At 42.2% G+C, this 27,229-nt stretch overlaps 1 protein-coding gene across 1 annotated transcript in view; it reads right to left on the reverse strand.

Moving 5' to 3' along the window:
• Nucleotides 1-311: 311 nt before the first annotated feature.
• Nucleotides 312-27,229, reverse strand: part of PPEF1 (protein phosphatase with EF-hand domain 1) — a 37,981-nt gene continuing 11,063 nt past the window's right edge. The window contains exons 4-17 of the mRNA XM_051608158.1: nucleotides 26,454-26,505; nucleotides 19,650-19,822; nucleotides 16,004-16,118; nucleotides 14,651-14,697; nucleotides 10,229-10,395; nucleotides 8,732-8,768; nucleotides 8,099-8,248; nucleotides 6,359-6,562; nucleotides 4,766-4,951; nucleotides 3,977-4,119; nucleotides 3,281-3,387; nucleotides 2,150-2,313; nucleotides 1,241-1,325; nucleotides 312-750 (exon numbers count right to left, since the gene is read on the reverse strand). Coding sequence (XP_051464118.1) covers nucleotides 557-750; nucleotides 1,241-1,325; nucleotides 2,150-2,313; nucleotides 3,281-3,387; nucleotides 3,977-4,119; nucleotides 4,766-4,951; nucleotides 6,359-6,562; nucleotides 8,099-8,248; nucleotides 8,732-8,768; nucleotides 10,229-10,395; nucleotides 14,651-14,697; nucleotides 16,004-16,118; nucleotides 19,650-19,822; nucleotides 26,454-26,505 — 1,824 coding nt within the window. The 3' untranslated portion in view covers nucleotides 312-556. The remainder of the gene's footprint in view (nucleotides 751-1,240; nucleotides 1,326-2,149; nucleotides 2,314-3,280; nucleotides 3,388-3,976; nucleotides 4,120-4,765; nucleotides 4,952-6,358; nucleotides 6,563-8,098; nucleotides 8,249-8,731; nucleotides 8,769-10,228; nucleotides 10,396-14,650; nucleotides 14,698-16,003; nucleotides 16,119-19,649; nucleotides 19,823-26,453; nucleotides 26,506-27,229) is intronic.

The following is a 27,229-nucleotide window of genomic DNA, read 5'->3' on the forward strand; positions in this document are numbered from 1 at the left end:
TCATGCAAAGCGCAAGACTAAATGTAGAACTACTTGTTTTAACTAGATAGTTCTTCTTACTTGTTTTAACTAGATAGTTCTTCTTTCCTATTCTCCTCTCCTAGACTGGATAGTCCACAGCAGGCATCAGCCATGCTGTTACACCCTCAGAGAGAGTCTGAGATGTTCCTTGTGGTCATCAGTGCTATTTTCAGCTGCTGCTAAGGGCTGCTGAAAGAAACGTTCCAAAGTTTCTCTTCCCACAGGCTTGTAGGTGTGACCTTGGCAGTATTCTCAGATTAGATGGATGGGGTAATGCCACCAAGGGGGAGGATAAATTGTAAGGTACTGATGTGGCAGTGACACAGGAATGCTGTAAGTAGTGGGTTTTCATCTCTCTTGTCTTATTCCATATCATGCAGAAGGGACTAAATAAAAGCTTACACAGTGACCTCAGTGCTTAGCGTATCCAGCAGCCCATTTATTGTTTGTCAGTCTGGAAACTGGCTGCCCAGACTGTTTGTGACTAGTGACAGAAGGTGAGCTTCCAGGACAGCCCACTGCAACTTCAGCCTTTTCAGGACTTTGCCTTTTTGTCTAGTCTATGAACCACACGAAAGGCCTCTAAAAATTCATTGAAGTCAATGTGGCCATCTTTGTTGTAGTCTATGCTGAGGACTAACTTGTCAAGGGATTCATCATCTACTTCGATGCCCAGGTGAGAAGCAAAGAGTTTCCACGTCTGGCTGAACTCTTCAAGAGAGATCAGACCTAAAGGAGACAGGCAGCAGGTTGCTTTTTCCAGTCCATTTCCTCTCCCTTCCCACATACACACACACACGTGCACGTGTACATGCAAACTCCTTCACTGCAGGAAAGCTACCTGCCCACTGTGCCTTGCGTGCCTTTTGTGATTTGTGCTAAAGTACGTTTTCACTTCAGGTGATGATCCAGTGCTTTCAACAGTGGAACTGAGAAAGCAGTAGATAGTGAGAGTGGGACTGGAAGGGAGAAAAAGCCTCCAGAAGAGTGAAACCAGTACTGGAGATGGGATACGTGAGAATTTTTTCTGAAGTTAGACTCTGTGTCCTACCCCTTATATGGTTACAGCCTGACTGCTTAAATTAGTCTTTACTAAACTGGAAAAATGACATAATCTCTGGTTCCTCTCTATTTAGAAGCCTGAAGGAGGAAATCCAGTGGGTAAAGATAACTTCTATAGGTTTCCTAGAGCTGGTACAGTGACGTTACCTAGACTTACCTGAGTGATCTTTGTCAATGATGTTAAAGATGATCTCCAGGTCCTTTCTGTATCTGCACAGTGTTTCCATCAAAGCTGGCTGAACCTGGTTTTGAAATCCCATATAGGAAACCATTCAGACCTTGGTTTGAGTTAGTGTCACCAACAGAATATGTACTATCCAAATCTGTTCCCCATTTAACTCAAATGTTTTTAAAAAAATACCTTTATGTTCAAGTTCCCTGGAATGATACTTTGCTGTGAGGAGCTAAAAACCTCTCACTTTCAGATGGTGGGGCATGAAGGGAAGGAGCCCTTCACACCTCCTACCTTCAATAATTATTTGTGGAAATATGGATCATCTAGGGAAGATGCCATACACCATGCAGTCATAGGAAGCTTTTGCTGTGCATAAGTTAATGGATCCTGCTATTCAGGAAAATGATGGAGACAGCTCAGTACCAAAGCGCTCTACAGCCACTTGGTAACAACTGGACTCAGTAGAACAGACCTCAGCTACCACTGAACATCTAAAAGTGCATCTAGAAATATGATTCCCTCCTACAGGTGCTTGAATTGGCTCTGGAGCACATTTGAAAAGCTCATCTTAATGAGTGAGGGTAGGGTGCTCTGAGTAGGATTTATCGCATATCCTCAGCTACGTTATCTAAACGCCCTTGAGAGTCAAGGGAAAGTGAGAAGCAGTTCTAGCATGTGATCCATCCAACTATTTTAAGTACCTACCTTAGCAGGGAATGATGATTTGTACCCTAGCAGTGCTCATTTTCCTCCAGTGCCTAAAAAAGGAAGCTCAGCAACTAGTTCAGCTGCTGCTGATGGCTGCTTGATTGGCCAAACCACTGTCTTATGCCTCAAGTCACACCAAAAGCTGCTCCTCCAAGGTTAGCAAGAAGGCATTTTCCTCCTTACCTCTTTTATAGGTCGATCTATATTCAAATCCTGAAAACATGACATGAAGTCAACTTTTCCATCTGGGTTCATCTCTGCTAGCTGAGGCTGCAGCATCCTCCAGGGGAGCTCCAGCTGTAGGACAGAGTCCATTGCTGTAGCCCAGTCATTGACAGAAATGCTGCCTGCCGGAAGGGGTTGGGTCATAGTTACAAGAGGTACACGACACAAGACGTATGTCACCAACGTGTCTTCTGCTGGTTTTAAGAACAGTTGAAACCACAAACATTTTGTCCTAACCCTGGGATAAAAACCCTTGTAACAATGAGCAGCATAGAATCATAGAATCATTCACATTTTTAAACACATTCAGGATGCTGATTCATACTCTTCCCTGGGCAGCCTGTTCCAGTGCTTAATAACCCTTTCTGTAAAGAAGTTTCTCCTAATATCCAACCTAAACCACAACTTGAAGCCATTTCCTCTCATCCTATCACTAGTTCCTAGTGAGAAGAGACTCTCCCCTCAGCTTCCTCCTCTTCAGACTAAAATCCAGCTCCAGTTCTCTTAGCTGCTCCTCATAAGGGAGCAGCTTCACCATCATGAGGAAAAGCTGTATTTGTGCTAGAAATCACAAACTCCTAGCCCCTGCATAAAACGTTCCTGTGTCAGCTTAGCCTTGACTTCAGTTGATGGGTGAGTGTATGTCTCCTAGTGGCATAGCCAGTCAACTTTACTCATGTATCTCCCTGACTTAGAAGGGTACCAGTTCCCCCTCACCTGAAACTCCCGTTCCCTGTCTGACATCTGAAGACACTCCTAAGTGAAGACGGTGACCTTTGAGCTTTTAGAGCTCGATCTGCCTGCCTGAACTCTGCCTGGCAACAAACGCCATTTCCTTATTTCCCCGTGTATTTCAGTTGTTTTGTTCTACCTACTTAAAGCTTCATCCCCTCGAGTTGTTTCCTGGGGCCAAGCACTTGCTCACACCTTCCTCCTGTGTGGTCAGGAAGAACATAAGATCAACCAGCCTCTGCTGCCCTCCAGCCTTACACTGGCAGCAGGCAGGACCCCTCTCTGTGGGGTGTTTTCCACCCCCCACCCTGAAGCAGTTTTCCCCATGGTGGCAACTGGACAGAGAGGTAGTGTTACCTGTGCCCTTGAGGTCATACTGTTCAAAAGCACTTGTCAGTTCAGCCTTGTGAGCGTAAATCTTCTCTTTTAAGGACATTAAGGCAGATGATTCAATTGTACCCACCCTAGGAGGAAAGAAATCCGGAGCTGATCATTAGAGGATTTAAATCCTCTAGAAGTTCATGCTTTTCAACATTCATTATCAATGTTTTATATTCTTTAACATGCAGTGTATTTAGGGTCATCAAAAGGCAACACTGGGGGGGAAAAAAGCCATGCCAAAACAAAGCCCTATAAGAATAATCTGCATTTATGCGATAATTGAGTTTATGTAGGTAATTCTAAGCTGCTTTGCTGTAGTAGGTCTGACCACAGTGCTAGGCATAGCAAAGCTGTCATGAGAAACTTTTTTGGAATCAATTCATAACAGGATTTGTCCAGATTAACGTTGCAGCCTTAAAGCAGACCTCACAGACAAGTAAGTGCAGGCCCTTTGCAAGTCCATGACAATTGCCTGTTCTAACTGCTTAGCACATCTATTTACCTTTGGGAGTTTTTCAGGAAACCAAGTGAGAGTATGTAGAACACGTTTTATCTACTACATTAATTTTTAAACTGTAAAATAGAAAAAAACAAGGACACCCAAGGAAAACCCGTGGCAGGTATCCACAGGCTCAGTGAGCACCAGGCTCACTGTCCAGCACACAGCTTTACCTCTCCCGAAGGTTCTGCCTGCATGTGCATTCGCTGACTCGATACTGTACAAACCGAGGGTTCAGTTCAGGATTCAGTTTGATGTAGGCTCCCCGGTTGCTCCCTTCTTCGTAATAGTTAGAGGCAGAAAATATAGTGATAACCTGGAAACAGGAAACAAAGAAACTGGATTGATGACAGCAGCTCTTCTTGAGACTGATTTTTGAAACAGATCTTGGAGAATCATGCAGGTTATGAAAGAGTCTGCATATAAAACCAGGCATTAACAGCTCTATTGTTTGCCACATTGCTTGCACTTTTTGAGTCAGAGATCCAGGCCTGTATTTTTGGCCTGTCACAGGAAGAATTCAGCTAGTGGGCAGTGTGATTGTAACATGCTTGTTCAACAAATCTCAGATTTCTAAGATAGACCTGGTTTTCGGGATTCTTGCTGGCCTTCTGGTACAGCATGTCACAGAGCAGGGTCAGAAGAGAAATTACAAAGTTAAAAGGCTTCTAGAGCCTTAGAGTATCTCTTGCACTGTATTTACATGAAACTCTCCCCAGGGATTTTGTTGATGTTCACTCATTTTCACATGAGAAATAAGCCAGTCCCCACTCCCTGAAGCTGCAAAGAGTTTTGTTTGTCAGAAACCCATAATTTGTTCTAACATCCTTCTAGCATACAATTCCCCCAAACCCATTTTTAAAAAGTCACTCATTTTTTAAATTAACTTTGCAGATGGTTCTACTGTGGATGTGCCTGTGAAATTCATAACAGAACTCTTGCTTTACATGGAAGCATCTTACCTTCCCATTGTGACTGATCTCATAACCTTCTGGCTTAAATTCATGAGATCTGATGAGCAGCTTCAGATTATACCTTTTGAACAGCTTGGCAGTGACATCAGGGCCAAAGTAACAACCTCCTCCTCGACACTTGTTTGGTGTACAGCCATATTGGCTTCTTGGATCACTCCAGAGAATGTCAAGGATCTGAAAAATAGCAAACAGAAGCAAGTGAGGACTGGCAGTAGGTGAGCCATGGCAAAAGCCCCACTGTACAAGGTGAAAATACACCTGAGCTAACATGCAGGTCTCGTGTTTCCCTCCTCCCTTTCAGCAGGGGATTCAAACTTTAGTTCTGCTTTTCTTAAAAAAATTAAGTAGGTTTTGGATGAACTTCTTCTGAGGAAATACTATTTCAGAAATGTACCTCCTTTTACATCTGAAGTTTCCAGACTCAGCTGGGTGCATTGGGAATGGTACCTGGGATATTTCAAAGAGAGCAATAGCTGCCTCCTTTGCATGTAGGTGTGAGAGGCATTTTCCATTTCCCAGCACAAACCTGATAACCACATGGGTCAGTGGCTTCACCTACACTGAGCTTGGGAGTGCCTGCTCTAAACGTGACAAGAATTGCCTTTGGCTTTATTGTCCTGGGTTAGGTCATGCTTCAAAACAAGATTTTACAGACATGATGATAAATTATCATGGTTTAAAATCATGTAACCTTATCATTCTAGTCAGTAGCAAAATGTGTTTGTTTAAACTCCACCAGACAAGGTTTACACTAACACATTTCACATTTGTGAGCAGGGGTCAGTTGGGGCTTGGTTAGCTGGGGAAGTGCCAGATTTGAGGAGTTGTTTGTGCCCATTACACTAGTTTGTAGGTCAGATATGTATCTTGGGAACTCAAATTTTCAGAGATGAATTTGCTTCTCAAGAAGCAAATCAAAAGTGTGCCCCTTAAAGCAGCTGTCTGAAAAGATGCTCAGAAAAATAAACTTACACACAAGTCAATTAGGAGCTTCTAAATTGCTATGCAAATTAAGAAATTAAGCTTTTCAAATGGTCACAATTTATTAAATTACAGCATGCCAAGAGCTCCATTTTGCCTCTAATATTCAACAGGAAATAAGCAGCCAGAGGGACAAAAAAATTCCCACTCTTGAGTAATTACCCTGTAGGCCTCAGAAGCTGGGTTTTTTTAGACAGTATCAGCATTCAGCTGCCAAAGCCACAGCCAAAAAAAGGTGCTCACTATCGCCGGCAATTGCAAAGTCTGAGCTATTTAAACTAACAACCACTTATGTACCGCACAGATCCAACCACATGAGGGCACGCAAACACATCTCATACCGAGCACTCCCCGCCTACTGACGGCTCAGAAAAGAAAACACTGGGGAAATCGTACATGTAAGGTATAAAATCACAAGCCTTTACTAACACGTCTACAAAGAAGCATCCACAGAACTAACAGCTGGCTAGTGTACTCCCAAGAGGGCTGGGTTTCTTATTAAGATGCATGTCCCTTAGATTCAAACACACTGCCTGAGCAGAGGACATGCTGGGTTTGTGCAGGGGGGTTCAGCATCAGCCTGTCCTGGGCTTCACCTACTTGTTTCCATTCCTTCATGTCGAAGTCTGGAGTTAAATCTGAGCCTGAAGGCTCAGTGGAGCCCGACGAAGAGGTACGTCGTTTTTTCCCTGCAACGTTCTTCTGGTTGGCAATGTGTTTACTGGGTGTGGTTTTGGGAATTATCTCCTTCACTTGGTCCTGTCTGTTCCCCACTGGCTTCGGAGGCTTCATCAATGTCTTCAACTTTTTTTTTAAAAAAAGCATTGAAATGGTTACCAGAACATAAAGATGATGCAGAGATGTCAGCTTAAACGCCCATCATTTCCCATTTCCCGTACTTAATGTGGAACTCTCAGAATATCCTGAACTCACAGGTTTAGTGGCAGCTGCAGGTGTTTGTCACTTGCAGAAATGTTGCCTTCTATCAGCAGTCAGCCTCTTCAGGACTGCTCTCATATTCTTACCATGACACACAGACTCCTTCCAAGCCACAGTCTATTACAAGGTCTCACTATGCAGCAAATATGACAAGGGCTCAGGGCAGACACTTGAAGTGCCCTGCTTCCCAGGGAACTAAAGATGTCCATGACCCAGGCCAGGTTGGATGGGACTCTGAGCAACGTGGTCTAGTGGGAAGAGTCCCTGCCCATGGCAGGGGGGTTGGAACTAGATGATCTTTAAGGTCTCTTCCAACCCAAACTATTCTGTAATTGTACATATACTGTACTGAAGATGAAACAGCATCCACTACTGCTCTGACACAGTAGCATGCAGCTAAGTTAATTTGGCTAAAATAAACGGAATATCAGGAGGATAACAGTGAAATTGATCAGGCCCTTTTATTGTTAAACCACCCTCCTCCAATATACATGGGCAGGTGCTTTTTTGGAGCTGAGAGCTATGGCTCCATGAATGCCTATTAATACAGCCTGCTCCAGGGAGTATCTTCTGATTTGAAATTGTCTCCTATTAGATCATTTTTTGAACAAAAAAACCCCCAAATAACCCAATAACAACATGCCCCGCCCCCCAGCACTGGAGCCCTGTGTCTGAGCAATCATCAGTCATAAGACCTCGATCTCCACCAGCTCTCCTGGATCTCCATTGATTATAAGGAACCCAAACACCCTGCTCACAAGCAGACATCTTGATTTAGCTGTCCAAATCCCACACCATTTTCCACTGCTTTGAGAGAGATGTGTTTGCTCACCATTTCAGAAAAATTTATATGTATCTGTCTTCTAAATCCCTGGAAAGTGGTAGTTTTGTTTTCTGAAGGCCAGGTTCTGAAGTTTGATCTTGCTGGGAAGGCTCTCCCCCATATGCAAAGCTCAGCTGCTTTGGCTGCTTTGGAAGCACCTCACGGTGGAGAACTTCCCCCATGCAACAGATGGCAGAAGCACAGCCCCAGGACAAACTGCAGTGCTAAAAAGATGTGGCTGGATTGATTTCTAAAGTGTTTAGAAATGCCTGAGAATTAAGTAGTTTTCATACTTTCTGGTTAGTGTGTCATCACTGCAGGAGGGAGGTATCTAAAGTGTGAAATTGTGACCTTATGTGAAATTCAAAAGACCCATGCTAATTTACAGCAGCCTGACAATTGGTTCCCAACACCTACTGAAACCTTCATTCCCAAGCAATGATTTTGAAGAAAAACAAGACTCTTTTTTTCCTTACATGCCTTATAAAACAGCCATTTCCTTTCTTAATGCAAACAGCTTGATCTTAGCATTTCTACTGCCAAATAAATATTACTCCAAAGTGAATATGATCTCTTACCTTATTTCTCTTAAGTGCATTCAGGAAATCCAAATCTGTTGTGTCTGAAATCCCTCCGTGTAGGATGAGAACTTTGCTATCAATTATAGTGGCAAGGGGAAGCCAGCTAAAGATGTCTCGCAGAAGAAACATAATCTCTTTCCAATGGTCCTGCCAAACATACTCTTATATTAGATCCTGTTTCTGGCAGATTCTGTTAGCTCTAAATTGAAGATTTTTTCTGATGTGTCTGCCACTGTGTGAACAGTTCTGTCCAGGTGACACCCTGAACTGCAACACTGACAAGCATGTTTTAGTATTTACTTTAGAGGGATTTGATTGTCTCTATAGCATTTTGGTTTTCTTTCAGGCTCACCTCCTTTTGTGTTTTTGAGTGGTCTTATGAGTGTTATTCATTTCATCCCACAGAACTCTGAGTATAAAAGGCTAACATACACAATTTTTTTGCCAGTTATTCCACTGAAAAAACAAAATCATTTCAACTACATTGCTGAAGTCATGTTAACACATGACTACATGTACTACATTAGTCTGTACTACACCTAAATGATCTGCTTGGAAGTGTCCTTATTTACACAGATTTAATTTTACATGTGCGAGACTACAAAGGAAATGAAGGAGGAGGAATCATACCTTGTACTTCCTTGAAATTTCTTTTGTGAAGCCATATCTGAGAACAGAACAACATAATGAACTGGTTTTCAGTATGTCCCTTCTGCACTATTTTTCTATTCTGTCTCACCTCTGTTTAAATGTGCTTTCTTCTGTTCTTTCTCAAGCATGGAGTTAAACTGATTTAATGTACATAAAACAGATCAGGAACAGAATCCAGACTGAGAATTCTGAAGCACCCTTTAGCCCATCTAAATGAAATAGCTTAGCAGTTTTACCATTTAGATACTAGAAACAAATTTCAAAGGAACCTAACTGATGATAGGCAAAAACTTGCACAAAACCTCCACAGATTTTTTGTTCTAAATCACTCAACTTTATTAGACAGTGTTGTCTATCGTGCCTTTTTGCCACAAGGGACAAGGACTCTGACACCTCATTCTTTTAACACCAGCATATCCTTGGTGCAAGGAGCATTTTCACAACACCTTAGCTCTCAGCTTTCAAATTTAGCTTTGTGCAGCACTGTTAATCAAAATGCCTGGCAAAGAGCCATACACTGGGATGCATCTTTATAGTCTGTACCATCACAGAATTAGTTAATATTTTCCACTATTTTGGGTGAGATTTTGTCTACCTTGTAGATAAAGTAATTGATCTTTGTTTGTTTTAAATTAAGTGCTGAAAAAGGAAGTATCATGTGAAACTGATTCTCTTACGTAGATCATTAGTAGGATTTGAAACGTGGCCTTAAACCCAGATTTATGCCTGGGATAAAGAACAATATATCCTGTGTGCCTGCATCAAATGATAGAAGGGGTACAACAGGTTACCTACCCGTCAGTCACTAAAAGACTTATTGGGGCACCTGAGAATTGTATGGAAAAAGACTGAGGAGTTCATCTCATGTCTGTGAGGTGATTTTGTCTATTACAGCCAGAGACACTATGTGTGCTCACTCCTTTGGCAGTGCTGTACAGCTGAGTACAAATATCTGTATTAGAAAGCAGTGTCTTAGGGTGTTCCTGCAATGGGGCAGACTTCCTTCAACTAACGGGTCCCCATGGTTCAGAAGCTGGGATATTTACCCATCCCTTGTGTTTGGGAAGTGACATCTTAGTCTACAGTTAAGTGAAATATCAGCTCCTGGTTCCACCATACTGCATACTATCATGCCTTTTCCTATGCTGTGGAAAAAGCCAATGCTTTATCGAAAATATAATCCTTCCATCTGTCCCTGTTCCCCAAATTTGGAACTCTGGAAGCTGCACTAAGCCCATTGACTTCAATGGATCATAATAGGTCAGACACAAGACATGACTCCCATTCAAATGCCCGTGTGTAATGAGGATGTTCTTTGCCCCCATTACACATCTTGAAGATGCAGAGCTACACTGAAATACCTAAAAAACCCCATTATTTCTGTTTTAATCTCACAGTAGCTAAGGGAGCATTCAAAAGCTCCAACACTTCTACTGAAAGGACAGATATTCCCCCCCCTGGGCCCCTAAAATCTACCTCAGGTTCATGACGTAGTCTTCATGGTTTCCTCTATTCAAGTGTAAATCATTGGGGTAGATGAGAAGAAATGCAAACAGGATTATAAGTATTTCCATAGAATTTTTCCCTCTGTCAACAAAATCACCGTTAAAGACATAACGGTTTTGTTCTGAAGGCAGACCATTCTGCAGAAGGAAACAAAAACAAGACCATTTAGAGATGCTTCTGTGCTAGTGAAATAAAGGAAATAGTATTTCAAATGAGATCATATTGCCAGAAAATCTGAAAAAAACCCTAAACCCTGCACATCTAAAATGCAGCATTTCTTTATCTCCACTGCTTAGAACAAAAATCTCTGCATCAGACAACTTGTATGAGCCATCAGAGAATAAGTGACCTCTCTGATTGTTCTCATTATGCCATCTCTAATCCTTCCTTCTACTTACTGAATTAAATGGAAAGGCACTGATGGAAACATTCTTCTTCTAATAAAATACGCTTTTCCATTAATGCAACTGCTGCCAGGAAGTTAGGCACTTGCAAATAGAAAGGAGTAATTCATTTTGAATGGAAGACAAGAAACCCATGAAAAAAATATCTTCTAACACATTTCTGAAGGTGCTTGTCTTTCCTTACAGAGCAAGAAAATGGATTTCATGTATTTACACTCTTTGCAGGGTATGCTTCTAAAACTTCTGGGAAAAGCCACAGGACATAAAATCTTAATACACAACTCCAAAGAACCTTGATTCCATTTGCTTTAATCCTGAAAGCACTACTTGGATTTTATCCACATGGCACTTTTCCCGCACCCAGGGCAAACGCTCACAAACCTGAGAGGCTGTACCTACAGGTATGTCTTACCTTATATTTTTTCCTGAAGATCTAGAGCTATGCTTTATTATGAATGGTGACTTATCAAAAGCTAATATTGTGAATTGGTGATGTGTTTCATTAGATTAGTTATCAACATGTCAATGGGTGCTATCAGCATAAAGAAAGTATAGTAGCAATTATGGGTAACTTCATAATTTCCAGTAATGAGTATCAGAAATAATATTTCAATTCTGACTTGCCAGAAAAAGGAAACCTCTGTTTTCACAACTGGCATGCACAAGAATTATCAACAGAACACCTATAAAATCCCATTACAACTGTGGAAGCCACTCTTAACAGTTTTGGCAGCATTGCAAGGCACCCCATTTCCTGAATATAGCTACTGCATCTCTCCAGCATTTCCTATATTCCTACAGCATGTCCTAGTGTTCTGCCTTAGCAGATTTATTGCAGCATGCATGATTTGGCCATTTCACATGAATCCATCAGGAAATATCTTCTTTTTCCCAATCAGTGTCCTACACTGTTATGACGTAGTGAATCCTGGTCTCTTGATTCCCACAGGGGCACAATCCTGGCTGCTGTAAAAGCAGCTTGCTTGGTTTTTGCCACAGCCTCTCCCCAGCTCTCTCTAAGTCAACTTAGAAGAGGTGTGTGGTTGCCCTGTGCTCATAGGAGTGGCAATTTATGAGACTCTGCTAAGGCAGTAGGTTGTAGTGGTTTTAAAAAAGAAAGGACAGATTTCAGGAGTGAAAGAGAAAGGAGAGAGTCAGCAAGAGCTCCTGGAAAGATGAATTAATAAAAGCTGTGCCTTAAAACCAAGAAGCATGTGAATCACCAGTATATTGTCAGTATACACACAGTGACCGTGTAACTGCAGTCACCATGGAAAGACATCTCTGCTAAAGCATTCTCCAGACTCTCCTTTGTAAAAGCTTACCCACAGCTCTTAGTTTTAAATGACAGCTTGTTTTGGACTTCCAACTTCAATGTGGTATTTTAGTTTTGTTCACGCAGAGTTTGTATTTCCTTTTCTGTGGTTTCAACTAACAACAACACTACAATAAAGGCTGTTGCAGCCTCTGTCATGTCAAAGAGGTGAGCAAGACCCTCTAATGAATAGCAACGTGCTGCTGGGCATCATTACTGTATCTGCTGGGTTTGTGATTAATTAGCTTCCGTTCGTCATTTGCATTTTCTACAGCTTCAGGCTATTTCTATCCATAGCATCCATTTACCAATCTAACTTAGTAATACATAACTGAAAACTCAAGGCTTTCAAGGAATCTCAGAAAATACTACAATTTAATGGAGATTAATGCAAGGACTGAATGAAACTTACAAAGTGCCTATTGAGAGCAAAGTAATTATCTTAGTCTCACCCAAACCAGGTTTAAGAATGATACACACTGTTGCACCCAGCATTGGGTTGACAAGCTGTAGGTTGCTCGCTTCTTTGTGTTTGCTGTTGGCAGTTTGTGAAAGTGCTGTGGTAAATGTTCTCTGGGCAGAGCCCCACAATGAAGGTACCTGGTCTGCATGCAGGCCTCCAAATGGCTGCAGCAACCATTTTCGCTCTGCACAGACCTGAGGTCACTAAAATCCTCACCACAGTGCTTAGGATTGCACCCTCTTCTTCAGGGTGATGGGTGGTTTATACTAACTCACAGGAAGAAATCCCTCCCAACTGAAACAGTTAGGGAAGCAGAAAAAAATGGATCCCAGAGGCTGACAGGGTTTGCTGCTCAGCTGAGTAAACCATCCACAGGGGACAGAAAATACTAATTGCTTCTAAATAACTAGGCAGCTCTATCATGTGCTATTTTCTCAGCTACTTTGAAACGGCAAAATATTTGTCTGTTTTATTCAGTTTGGTGGAAGGACTCCCCTAGAACCTTAAAAGAGAACTACAGCGTGTAAATTCTACTGCCCGAAGTCATGGGGAGTTTTGGCTCTGAATTTACTCAAGTCAGGATTTAGTCCTTGCTTAGATTTTTTTTCTCTTCATAACATGCATTAGAGAGGGAAAAAAGAATCATGTTCTGTTTACTCCAAAAGCATAAAATATAGGCTGACTGCAGTAGTAAATATAACCCTATCTGAGTATTTATCTTCAAAATAGTTCTTTTTCCCATTCCAGGTCTTGTGTACAAAACCAATCTGTATCATACTCTTATTTCAGCTTCAAAAAGCAAGACTGTCTAATTAAAATAACAGCAAAGAGACTGCATGACAAGGACCAGCTAAATGTAATTGATTGATGAGTAATAGCAGAACTCTGTAAAAAGGTCTGATTATACTTCAACAGGCTTCAGTTATGCACTTGGGCAAAACAACCAATTTTCTGTTCAACAAGTGTCAGATAAAGTCTAACAACGTTGGAACCAGGGGTGAATTCCATCATTTAAACACCTGGTTTGGCTCACTTCCGTCTCCATTAATTGCAGATGAATGTACAAAGATCAGATGCAAACCCTTTCCCCCGGAAAGCTCAAATCAAAGAGAGTATCTGCTAAATGAAAGGTGGTGATTCATGCGAAGGATAAATGTGAAACTAAAAAGAGGAAATTTCCTGCAGCTTCAGTTAAATATGCAACTGTGGAAAAGATAGCTTGGAGCTTATGTTTTTTTTCTTCCACAGCAGTAAAACAGAGCTATGCTTTTGTAACCTTAAAAAGTGAGCAGCTCTTCAAAGATATGTAAAGGATGCCCAAGGCATTTCCATTTTGTGCAGACTACGTGACTGCTTCCAGGACTTGAAAAGCCATTAAACAGAGAGCACTCTTTTTTATTTCCTGTGAACAAATAATAATAAAAAGCACTTTGCAGGTATTGATGGAAGGCCTAAATGAAAGCATCTGCATTTTTACTGAAGGGCCAAAATTATCTATGGTGTAGTGTCACACCAGGAATGAAGTTAGCTCCTGATTTTAGAAGACTTTAGCCAATATGTAATACAAAACAGTGTTTTAATATATATAAAACAGGACTTTGGAGACATTGTAAGGAACCCTCTTAAGTTTTGGTTCATTCTCCAGTTCAGCATTTAGGAAGAGCAAGATTTCCTGAGTCTCCTCTGTCACAGTGAGCAGGAGGATATTGAGAAGGAAAAGCTACAACACAGACATTATTCAAATTGTTTCAGGATCTTCCAGTGCCTAGGGGGCTTACAGGAAAGCTGGGGAGGGACTTTTTACAAGGGCTTGTAGTGAGAAGACAAGGGTGAACAGATCAAAACTGGAAAAGGGGACATGTAAATTAGACATCAGGAAGAAATCCTCCACTGCGAGGGTGGTGAGACACTGAAACATGCTGCCCAGGGAAGTTGTGGAAGCCCCATTCCTGGAAGTGTTCAAGGCCAGGTTGGATGGGGCTTGGAGCAACCTGATCTAGTGGGAGGTGTCCCTGCCCATGCAGGGGGGTTGGAACTAGATGATCTTTAAGGTCCCTTCCAACCCAAACCATTCTATGATTCTATTATTTGTGTGTGTGATAGACGCACACTGCATGTACAGTTCTAACAGTGATAAAACTATCAGACACAGATATGTGTTCTTAACAATTCATTAAGTCAAAACACTGCATCACAGTCTGCCTACTTACTTTATAGAATATCAGCAAAAGATCATCCAGGTTTCCATGCAAATCTCCTAAAGGAAACAAGAACTTGATTTTTAATCTGTTTTGTTTGTGTTTTTTTTTTCTCACAGAGGAGGAAAAAACTGGAATTATAACCTGCAATTAGTTAGTCCTAACAAGTTTTCCCCCTTGTTCTCCTTAATAATTTGCCTTGTATTAGGATTAGCTTAATTTCAAGGTACATGCTCAAGCTGCTTGTGAAATCTGGCAATTAAATACCTAAGAGCATGCAACTGTCTTGCATAAAGTTTTTCTCTTTCCAGCTGGATCTGAAGATCAGACCAGTCACACAGCCAAACATTCACACAGGGAAAAGATAATAAGACCCCTTTAGATGCTACTTGCATGGTGCAAACGCAATACAAACATGAGGAGGTATGTTTTGCTTAGTAAGAATATGCTGTGCAGTGAACAAGTATGAACTCGTGTTTCCTTGGTTTGGCTAGAGGTTTTGTTGGGTTAGTTAACACATTATTGGTTATACAAAACCTGATTTAAACAAACCCTTTTCTAGCAATCAAAGTAGGCATATCACAACATCTTAAAAAACATCATTTGTTTTGCATGTGTCACAGCATGCTTCCTTATGCCACTTTGCTATCAGGGACAGCACATACTGCTAGCTGACGAGAGTAGCTGTCACTATTACTGTTCTGATTTGCAGCTACTGTTTTCTGTGGCAAGGCAGGATACTGCATCCCTTTATCAGTAATTTATAAAAGCATAACAAACCAGACAGGCAATGAGTTCTTTACCTTGTGACACATCACATCATTCTGTGAGATTAATTTGTTGGCTGTAAAAAGACTGATCCATCCTCTTGGGTCCCTTTAGAAACAAGGGTTTATTATGATTTCAATTTATTCTAGATAGTCATGTTGTCAATGGAAGGTCTTGTCTGCCACCCTTATTAAGCCCTCATTAAAATAATTACTGAATAAATTATGATGGTACAGTCTTCTCAGTAAGAAGAGAAAGTGGTAAGTAAGACTTGCAGCTGGTCATCAAATACTCAGTGGCATTTTAGAGATGGAAGTGCAGGAATATTTAAGCTACACTGCAGTGTTAGCTGAAGTAATACTGACTCATTCAGAAATGTTTAATGAGAAAAGGAAAGCGGAGGTGAGGGGCTTTCTTAAAATATACTTAGTCTGACTCAGATTTTTTTGTTTGTTCCATTTTATGCATTTGTAAAAAAAAAAAAAAAAAGAAAAGAGCTTTCTTGTAGTGGCAACATTTGGAAATGTCTGTATCATTCTCCAACCACTTAGAATATCAAACCATAGCCCAAAGCAGTTATCTTCTTTGGCACCTTACCACAGATAGTTATGTCCTTGGAGTAGGAAGTTGAAAGATGAGTGATATTTGGCATCTCCTTGAGAACCTTCCTAGTTTCACACAGTAACTGCAGTACATAGTGGGCATGAAGCAGCTGTGACAAAAAAAAAAAAAAAAAGAAAAAAAAAAAGGAGGAAGAAAAGGTATACTTACTAGAAATAGCAACATGTCTGTCTGCTTTATTAATGTCAGACAAGTATTGCTGAGATTATTTACACAACAGACCTCCAGACATGATTATAGGCTGTGTGGTTCAGTGTTGGGAATTAGGAATTTTCATAGCTTTGCACTTTCTTCCTGGTGAATGGGTACAGAGACGTTAAAAAACTTGCTTTACATATTTTCCCACTTTATTTCTAGTGTACTGTTTCTACTCTTCCCATCTATAGAAAGGACAAGAGACTAATACAGCACTCAGAATCCTTGCATAAGATAATCTATTCAAAGGAACTGGGAGAAAAAGAAGTAGTTCTAGCTGTGAGTAAAACAAAACAAAACAAAAACCACCAACAACAAAAAAGCACCAAAACCAAACCAACTGAAAAACCCCTGAAGGCCGTAAGTGGTATTTCAGCAAATTGCAAAAATACTGAGGGGAAAATCCAGACAACGTTGCCTTGTTAAGAGTTATCTTCCTGTTCACTGTGAAGATGCCATGACAATGCAATATTGAAGCTTCTAGTCTTCTCTGCTAATGCTCTTTATGATAATTTTGTCAGTTGGTGGTTTAATTCAAAGGCTTTTAATTCAAACACAGCTCTGAGGAAATCTGGTAGAGGACACAGATGAGCTACAGGCTGACTGTTCAAGATTCAGGTTTTTTAAGCAAATAAAAATGACCAGTTCCATACAATAATTTCCTTAAAAAAATGCCAACCCTAGGAAGAGAAGAGAGAGCTGACGGTACAGTGAAGTCTGGGTGGCCTCACTTATCCTGTGCTTTATATCTTCACTTCTTTTTACTACTTTTAATATCAGCCTCCACAGAAAATTACAGACAAAACCTCCCACTAGTATTTAGTAAATTAAAACCCAAGATAGACCCTTATCCTTTGTATGCATTTTGTTGTTAAGCACAAATGACCACAAGTTTAAGCAAAGCTGGGCTGTGTGATGCCTCCCTGCCCCACCTTCATCTTCAAAGAGGGCAGCAAAGGGGCTTGCTCAGGAATACAGAGAATCATCAAGGTCCTTCTGAGGGCCTTGGCAGCTGCAGACAGCAAGCTCCAGAGATTTGTGCCATCACTCTGCTCTGCCACATCAGTCATGCTTTATATTCACTTTTTCATTATGCTGGAGTCTTGCACACTGGAACGATATGATTAAACCTTGCACCTCAATTCCTCTAAAAAGAATGGGAGGGTGGGAAGGGGGAAAGGGGGATGACACAAGGAGCACATTTAACACAGAAAAAGATTATAATTAGTTCCTAGGTTAGCTTAGGACACCTTACCCAGGCCTGCACCCTCAGTGACAGCCCCTGCCTTGCAGCTGCTAAAGGTTCCCATTTCATCACCCCTGTATCTCAGCACTAGAAGAGGAGGTCCCTGCCCCTCCCCAGTGCTATCTCTGGTGGTCATGCAGCCAATGAGTGCATCTGGGAACTAGTCTGTTTGAGAACTGACTGCTTTTGATTTTCTTATGTTAGCTTCCAGCCAGTCTGGTTTCCCAAGAGGAGAAAAGGGCAATGGGATGGAAAGGAAGGGAGAAATATCTCCCCGGGCATCATTTTAGCCTTACATTGGATTCAACTGATTGTGGAGCTATGACCCAGGAAACTACAGGCTGGTTAGTCTCACCTCTGTCCCTCCAAAGGTGATAGAGCAAATCGTTATGGATGTAATTTCTAAATGTGTGGAAGAAAGTTATTGGGAGTGGTCAACATGGATTTACCAAGGGTCAATCATGCTTGACCAATCTGATAGCCTTCTATGTTGTCATAACTGGCTGGCTGGATGAGGGTAGAGTAGCAGATGTCATCTACCTTGACTTTAGCAAGGCTTTATCACTCTCCCATAACATCCTCAATAAGAAACCCAGGAAGTGGAGGTTAGATGAGTGGACAGTGAGGTGGATTGAGAGCTGGTTGAGTGACAGAACTCGGAGGGTTGTGATCAATGGTGCAGGGTCAAGTTAGAGGCCTGTAACCAGCAGTGTCCTCAGGGGTCAAGACTAGGTCTTGTCTTGTTCAACATATTCATCAATGACCTGGATGAGGGGACAGAGTGTATCCTCAGCAAGTTTGCTGATGATACCAAACTGGGAGGGGTGGCTGACACTCCAGAGGGCCATGCTGCCATCCTGCATGGCCTGGACAGGCTGGAGAGTTGGGCAGAGAGGAACTTAATGAGGTTCAACAACGACAAATGTAAGGTCCTGCACCTGGGGCAGAACAACCTCATGCACCAGTATAGGTTATGGGCTGACTTGCTTGAAAGCAGTCCTGAGAAGGATCTTGGAGTCCTAATAGATAACAAGTTAACCATGAGCCAGCAATGTGTCCTTGTGGCCTAGAAGACCAATGGTATCCTGGGATGCATTTGGAAGAGTGTGGCCAGGAGGTCAAGGAGGTCATCCTCTACCTCTATTCTGTGCTGGTGAGGCCACACCTGGAATACTGTGTCCAGTTCTGGGCTTCACAGTTCAAGAGAGACAGGGAACTGCTGAAGACAGTCCAGTGGACAACAACAAAGATGACTGGGAGGCTGAAGCACCTTTCTCATGAGTAAAGGTTGAGAGAGCTGGGACTGTTTAGCCTGGAGAGAAGACTTCTTAATGTATATAATTAGCTGAAAGATATAGACCTGTTGGAGAGGGTCCAGAGAAGGGCCATGAAGATGATCAGAGGGCTGGAGCACCTCTGCTATGAAGACAGGCTGAGAGTTGGGGCTGTTCAGCCTAGAGAAGAGAAGGCTCTGGGGGGACCTTACAGCAGTCTTCCAGTACCTGAAGGGGCTACAGGAAAGCTGGGGAGGGGCTTTTCATCAGAGAAGATAGTGATAGGACAAGGGGCAATGGTTTTAAACTGAGAGAGGGGAGATTTAGGTTAGATATTAGGAAGAAATTCTTCACTCTGAGGGTGGTGGGGACCTGGAATGGGTTGCCCAGGGAGGTTGTTGATGCCCCATCCCTGGAGGTTTTTAAGGCAAGGTTGGATGAGGTTTTGTGCAACCTGATCTAGTGGTAGGGTTTCCTGCTTGTGGCAGGGGGGTTGGAAGTTGATGATCTTTAAGGTCCCTTCCAACCTTAATGATGCTATGATTCTATGATTCTAAGGAGGATGGAGCCAGACTCTTCCGTGGTGCCCAGCAATAGGACAAGGGGCAATGGGCACAAACTGGAACACAGGAAATTCCATCTGAATATGAGGAAAAACTTATTTACTGTGAGGGTGACAAAGCACTGGAACAGCCTGCCCAGGAAGGTTGTGGAGTCTCCTTCTCTGGAGACATTCAAAACCTGCCTGGATGCAGTCCTGAGTAATGTGGTCTGGGTGATCCTGCTTTAGTAGGAGGGGTAGACTAGATGATCTCTAGTGGTTCCTTCCAAGTGACAATTCTGTGACTCTGTGAACTTGACAGAGATGTAAAATAAGTAAAAAGAAATCAAACCAGTTGCAACTTACCTGTTCATTCCTGAAAGCATGAAGAAGAGCATCAACATCTTTAGTAGTAAGGGGGAATGAGAGTCGTGGTCCATGATAAGAGTCTGGAACATCAACCTTTTTTTCAAATTCTCTTAAATATAAGTCTTCATCCGCCTCCTGAGCAACACTAGGGCTGGTGAAAGCAGGAGAAACTGGAACACGAGGGGAGAAAAACAACAATGTAGAAACTCCATCAATCCCCTATAGGGCCATAATAGCATGAGCAGAACTGGCTGAATGCAAGTTTTACTTGCTGCAGCAGCTAACCCCTGCTTCTATAGTGGAAGACATCCAGATCTCCCCTGATTGTTTTACAATATTAACAACAAACAAACAAACCCCCAAAAGAAGCAAAGCCCAACCAGATGAAAAACAGACAAAAACTCTGTTCCAACAGCTAGTAGTTGTGGTCAGGATACAAAACATTTTGTACTGAAGTTGTGGAGCAAGATACTCTCACAGGTAATGAGAAACGACCTGTTACAGACTTTCTTTTCCTTCCCTCACAAAGCAAGGAGATTCAAGTCATGGCTGATCATTCAATACCCATCATCTGTTTAAAGTTCAACATTACACCTTTGATACAAGTTTTAGGGATTCACTCTTATTTCCTATGTAAGTTTTAGACTAAATACCAGCACGTCAGTGATTATTTTCAAAGTCATCAACAAAATCCTTTTTATTCACAGTAAATTACAAAGCACTCCTTTCTGATACAACTAGGAGAGAATGCCAGCTTTTGGTTGACTGCCATGAAACCACTGGATTAAATAAAGTAAACAAAAATATAGCAGTAGAGCACAGTTTCTAATTTTTCTGGAAGAAGGAGAAAGCAGGAACGTTGTTAATTGCTTCCATCCAATATCTTCTTGACTTACACTTGAAATGTAACTGAGTGAACTGTACATTTCAGTGTTTTCTTCCTGCAGCTTGTCTTTATCATATAGTAAACTAAAAGAGAGAAACAGGCCCTGAAAGGACAGTGTCTGACAGCTGCTGTTGCAGAGTTGCTCTTCTGAGATGATTGTTGTAAACCCTTTTTGCTGGGCTACAGGTAAGTTTTCTGTAACCTTGTTCTAGTTTGGTTTGGTGGATTTTTTGGTAGCAGGGGAAGGGCCACAGGAGTGGCTCTGGTAAGAAGCTGAGAAGCTCCCCCTGCTCCAAACCCAGCCAAGGAGCCATCAGAGGGACAATGGATGCGCCTCAACAATTAACATACGAAAGAAGGGGTGTAACACCTGAGCAGAGGCGGAGAAGAGCTGTGCTGGGGAGGAGAGCAGTGCTGGTGGTTGGTGAGGAAGAAGGGGAAGAAGGTGCCCAAGCAGAAGTTTCCCTGCAGCCCATGGTGAGATGGCAGCTGTCCCCCTGCACTCGTGGAGGAACGTGGTGGAACATTCCCTGAAGGCACCAGGAGGGGTGAACTTGGCCACTGGATTTTGTGGCCAGTGGATTTGGTGGCCAGTGGACTCTGATTATGCAGCTTTGGAAGACCCCGGTGCCAGGGGAGGTGGCTGTTCCCGAAGCAGCCCCTGACTCTGTGGGAAGCCCAGGCTGGAGCAGCTCCGGACCTCATGGGAAGGACTCATGAAGGGGAGGTTCACAGAGGACTCTCTGCCATGGGAGGGACCCCGTGGGGAAGCAGGGGAGGACTGTAAGGAATCCTTCTTCCTGAGGAGGAAGGAGCAGCAGGAACCACCAGCCTGTGAACTGACTCTAAACCCCATCCCCTGTCCCCCTGTGCTGCTGGGGGGAAGGAGGGAGAGAAACCGGGAACAAAGGGATTTGGGCCCGGGAAGAAGGGAGGGATGGGGTAACATATGCAAGCCCTGCTCTGTGTGTTGTCTGTGTCCTGTGTCTGTTTGATTAGTGTGAAATTAAATTATTATTTTTTCCCCAAGTTGAGTCAGTTTTGCCCAGGACCTTAATCGGTGAAGAACCCTCCTTGTCCTTTGTCTCGACCCTGGAGCTTTGTCCTCCTCATCCCAGAGTGTGTGTGTGTGTGGGGGGGGAGTTGAGAGAGCGGCCATGGGGCTGTTCCTTTGTTGTTGTGTTGGGCCCAAAACATGACAAACCTCTATTAGATGCAACTGGAAATAAAAATGTATTATTTATTGCTGGAGGACTATCTGTGGCTGTGCCTCAAAACTCACAGCAGCCAAAACCGGCATGTGGCCTCATAAATGATGAGATTCATAAAGGCCAGCTTTTCTTGTTACTGGATAAAATCCGTATTAAAGAAATAAACAGATAAATATACACTTTTTATCAGCTCTGGATTAAAAAAAAAAAAACAAAACCTATTTTTACCGGCTCTTTTGCTGTGACCTGATTAGCACATTCAGTATACAGCCATGTAAATTGATTGAGGTATCAAGTAACAGCAAGGTGCTCAGGGTTCACTGCTTCCACCAAGTACAGTCTGATTTGCAGTCTTCCACCACAGTTACATCTTTGTCTGGCCAGATGCCAGAACATCACCCATGGACTGAACATGCTGGTTCCCACATACTGGTCAGCCAAGCACACTTGCACCAAGTCTTGTCCCAGCTCTAACAGCAGCCCTCTGGACCACATCTCCCTCTGTGCCCCACCTCTCAGGAAGCGAGTGGCTGCAGGCCACAGAGCCAGTTCCTCAGACCACTCAAATTCCTCGTTGCTTGCCTGTTCTGGCCAGAGGCTGTCTTCATCTGACAGAATGCGTTCAGAGTCAGCAGTCTTCTCAGAATTTCAAGCCAGGCAGACAGCTGCCCATGCCTGCTTCTACTCCAGCCCTCCTTTCCTGCGCCCAGCAGGCTACCCTTCCCTTTACCTCTGAACAAGTACCTGCCTTCCTCGCAGCCTTGCTTCCTTTTGGCATATGCCCAGGCTGAGAAACCCAATCTCCCTCCCTGCAGGACAGATCTCTGCAAAGTGCACCCCATTTTCCACTTCTGGATGAGTCGTCAAACACCAGTCATCGTCATTAGCCTTAGAGTGTGCTCACATCTCTTCAGTCTTTCAGCTGTCAGGAGTCAGTAATGGGTGCCCTAATGCAGCCTGGCGATTAGCATGCTTGCTGATGAGTACCCCAGCTCGCCACAAGCCCCACACAGGACTAATTCTGAAGGATTCAGCACCTTTCTCATTTTAGTCATCTTCCGGTTGAAGCTGTCAAGGGTCTTTCTGTCTATATTGAAAGACAAGGACAAAAACTCTCAACATGCCTAGTTCAGGCACCCATCTTAAGACAGAACTAAATACCCTCTGCCAGTGTTTGCATCTCTCCACTGATTACAGGGAGGACAGGGAATAACCCACTTTGTTCTCTGACACCAGAGGTTTAGCCCAACCTCAGTGAGTTGAGCCTTCACTATTATCAGGCCCCATACAACTACCCTACAGGACAACAGCCATATTCCATGTTAAACACAAAAGCTCAGAGCTACATGGAGTCAGTTTGGCCACAGAAAGCCCAGGGGCCTAGTTCTGACAAGACCACCTCACTACACGTGTTGTTCAAGGCAAGTCAAAGACACCACTGCCAAAGATGTACTCCCTATCAGGGCAACAGGGCATCAGCTACCTCTGTGGCTCTGAAGTAAGCTCTCTGTTCTGTCACCAACTGTGTGCCTTCAGGCACTTTGGGATACCTGACAGCACCCCTGGCTCCTAAGGCGTGCTCTTACATCTGCCAGATTTCTATATAGCTCCAAACATTAATTCCTTTACTTTGTTCCTGGCACTGTAAGCTAAAAAGAGCTGTGATTTATTCTCCACTGCAAGAAACACTCCATGCAAAAAGCCTTGGAAAGGCGTTAGTGCCGGAAGGGAGGCATCACAGGGAGTGAAACTGCAGAAAAGAAGCCCTTTTGGTTTTTGTTCACCTTTGAGGGAAGGCTCCAGGAGGTGTGGCTCCTGCCCTGGTGGCCTTCAGATGCCTGATCTGGGGTACCTTGGACTCCCAGTCCCACCACTTTGACCCAGGACATGTTTGCAACCTTCTCACCCTCCATATGCCCACAAAAGAGTGACCTAGTGGGTCACCTTTTGCTGGAAAAAGAGTTTCCAGCTTTCTCTGACCAGAGATCTTACAACTGAAGGGCTAATAGGTATGCAGATTTTTGGTGATAGGGAGGGAGAAAAGTGTAAGCTGGAAAAGTTTTTCATTTTTACTTTCCACAAACCCTTGGAAAACAGCCTTTACTAAGAAGCAGAACAAGAACAATACACACAGCAGGATAATATCCCAATCACAATTTAAACTGCACTGACATCTTAAGCAGAATGAGAGGATGAAAAAAGCTTCAGGGTAGAACAGATAAACAATCACATCAAAAACACTACTGAGTTAATGAGATGGTGGCTGCTTTCTATCTTTGAAAAATAGATTCTGAAAAAGCAGATTAAAAAAGAGGAAAGTGACAAGATGAATAGTAGAGACTGAGTGCTTTATAACATAAGGAATACCACAGATCACAAAATCTTCAGGTAGCTTTCTCAGCACATACTGAGAACAGACAACCTATTCTCTGGTAAGAATACTATATAATCATATCTTATTGGAGAGAGCTTTTGACCCATATGCTATCACTCTAAATTTAAAGTGAGAACACACTGATGAAAAAAAAAAAAGCCACAGAATTGTGGGGTTTGGGAAACGCTTGGGAATAGCAAAGCCAATTTGAAGCCTCTTTGCTTGTTATGTTTACATTCACCATGGCTCACATCTTAGGACTGTGATTTAGCAGAATAGGAAGCAGATCATTAAGAATCACCCTTTCTATACTGATTTTGCTTAAATCAGGGGGGATAGCATGGGTGCTGCAAAGGTCACTTAGAAGGGCAAGTACTTGAGAGCCTGAAGTTAAGAATCAGTAGCTGAGCACACTTAACCCCAAACCGCTCAACACAAATTTGATACACAAATTCTCAAAAAAAACCCCAAAAACATTCACCTCCTTTGCATAGGTGGCCTGGGCCATCTCTCTGTTAAACATGTACCTTACAGAACCTTTGTGTTTCTTGTTAGATTCTGGGACTTGTAACAGAATGGAGAAAATAAGAAACCAAAACAAAAATTAAGTGGTTATGAAGCCTTAACTATTGCAATCCTAAGAGATGAATGTTTTAAACAAGCAAGACAAAGGGGAGCTTTACCACAGCTCTTTATGGTAAAGCTTTACCATTCACTTTATCATGTGTTTCAGCCTTAGCCATGTCTGCAACTCCACATATCTGCAAGACCTCGGCACAAGTCTCCAGTGCAGTGGTGATGAGGGGCAGTTTGCAGTATCCTCTGCCCCTCCCTGTGCACAGGTGAGGCTTGGATCTCCACCTACCCACAAACAGCCTATGCAGGTAGCAATGTGCTCTGTCCTCAGCCACATCCTGAGCCCTAGCAAGTCACCTGAGGTACCTCACTCAACTTTGTTCACTCAGTCAATAGACACCATTAATAACATTGGATAAATCATATCCATTATGAGCAGCTGTAAAATTCTCTTTATTATTATAAAGGAAATAGAGGTTAACACTATTTTTCCAAACATCAGGCCTAGCACTACTATTTTCTTTCCCTCTCAGGTGGAAAAGCTGACCTGAGGTGTGCTATCAGCATGTAGAAGTAGTGGAAGTGAGTAGTGTCTGATTTTATTTCAGTTTACCAATTCCATCCCAGAAAGCTAAATGACTAAAGCAGATTTTTTTTGCAGAATACAATGGTAATGAAAAAATTCAAAGGAAGGATTATTGTATCATGTGCCTTGGCTTTGGAGCATGGCTCAAACATAATTTCTTTTTCTGCAGAGCACAGACAGCATGAGGCACTCTGAAATATTTAATAGAGAAAAACTGCCATTTCTAATAGCTGCCATTAGAACATTAAACCACTTACTGTTTTGGTGGTGGTTTTATCTGGCTATAAAAGTGTTTTTTGCAAATTTTAATTGGAATAACCTGTAGCTGGACAAGATTAAAGAGAAGGATATCCTCTTGTAATTCAGTAAAAAGGGGACAGCCTTCTTTTGAACTCCATTTGGATTAGATCTGTTATCAGTTTGTTCAGGGAAGTCATGTAGTCATGTTTGTTTTCTGGACGTAGGAAGTGACTTTGAGTCCTTCTGTTGAGCTTGACCTGAAAAGTAAGTTTTGTCCAAGGATCCCAAAATACTTCAAAAATTAAAGGTTATTCTTTGAATAACTAAGCTTTAATTGAGATGGTTTCTAAGGATTTATCTCCAGCAGTTTAAATTTATTTCCATTTTAATCATTCACATACTGATGCATGTTTTACAGAAAAATCTAGAACAAAATAAATTAAAAAGTGATCCAGAACTGCTTCACAGAAGAAAGGAGGAAAAAGGAGGAGGAAAGAAAGAGGAAGGAGGGGAGAAAAAAAAAAAAAGAAAAAAAAAAGAAAAAAAAAAAAGAAAAAAAAAGAGCAACCTGTTTGATTACTCATGCCCTAAATCAACGAGGCACATTCTTTCTGGATAATCACATTTTATAGATTAAGAAAGCTGTGAAAATTGGAGTCACTAAGACTACCATGAGAACAGTTTATGGGCAGTAACATATAAGAAAGTACTCTGAGTGTTCTCATAAGGAAAAGAGGTATGTGTCCTGTCTTACATTTTGACTCACTGAGCAGAGCCAACACTTACAGGACAAAATTGTTAGTATTTGGGAAATTAGGCCTCAGCCCCAACATGTGCCATAGGCTGTAAACATCACATTAAAAAGTAATTTTCTTCACATTAAGTTTTTCAAACAGAATCTCCATATTATTTTGATTTTTATCCTTACCTGAATCAGGATGAGTACAGTGATCCAGCATGAATGTAAAGAAGTTGGATAGCTGAATTTGGAAAAGAAAAGAACACACACACTGATCAGTTTAGGGGATCCAACAAACATTAACATTCTCTTTCCTTACGCAATTACTAGCAATTTCTCCTTTAGGGGGATCTAAGACACTACTGTATGTTCCCATAGCATCAGCCTGCAGTAACAACACAACACCTGTCATACTACAGAAATGGCTCACTCCTTTCCTTCTGTGCTGTGAATTTGTATGTATTTATATAGTGTCAGTCTGCTCAGTTCCAGGGCTGTATCAATCTTGCTGATGTTTCTAATGTAATTCATTTTACCCATCATCCAGACTATTTCCCTAGACTTCCTTTGAAGTCCATAGAAAGAAACAGCTACAATGCACAGAACTGACTTTAGACTCTGATACTAGAACCCAAATCCCTAGAAGTTCCCAATTCCCTGTATTGATCCTAAAGGAAGGTTTGGCTGACATGCGGAGACCCTGATTCTCTCTGAGACGCCGGTATTTCTGTTGCACACATCTTGCCTCACAGACACAGTTAAAATCACCCATATTATCACACCATATTATCACCCGTCACAGATGCCCTGCACTCCCTGGCTAATAGAGCTGCTCTACAGGAACCTCTGACCTAGATATGGTTGTACAGGCAGAATGGTGTCCTGTTGCTTACACAGGTTTTTTATATACATGTACACACACACCTATACACAATTACTTCATGTATTTATTACACAGGGCAGAG

Source organism: Apus apus, chromosome 1 (genome assembly GCF_020740795.1).
Source record: "Apus apus isolate bApuApu2 chromosome 1, bApuApu2.pri.cur, whole genome shotgun sequence".
Taxonomy (NCBI): domain Eukaryota; kingdom Metazoa; phylum Chordata; class Aves; order Apodiformes; family Apodidae; genus Apus; species Apus apus.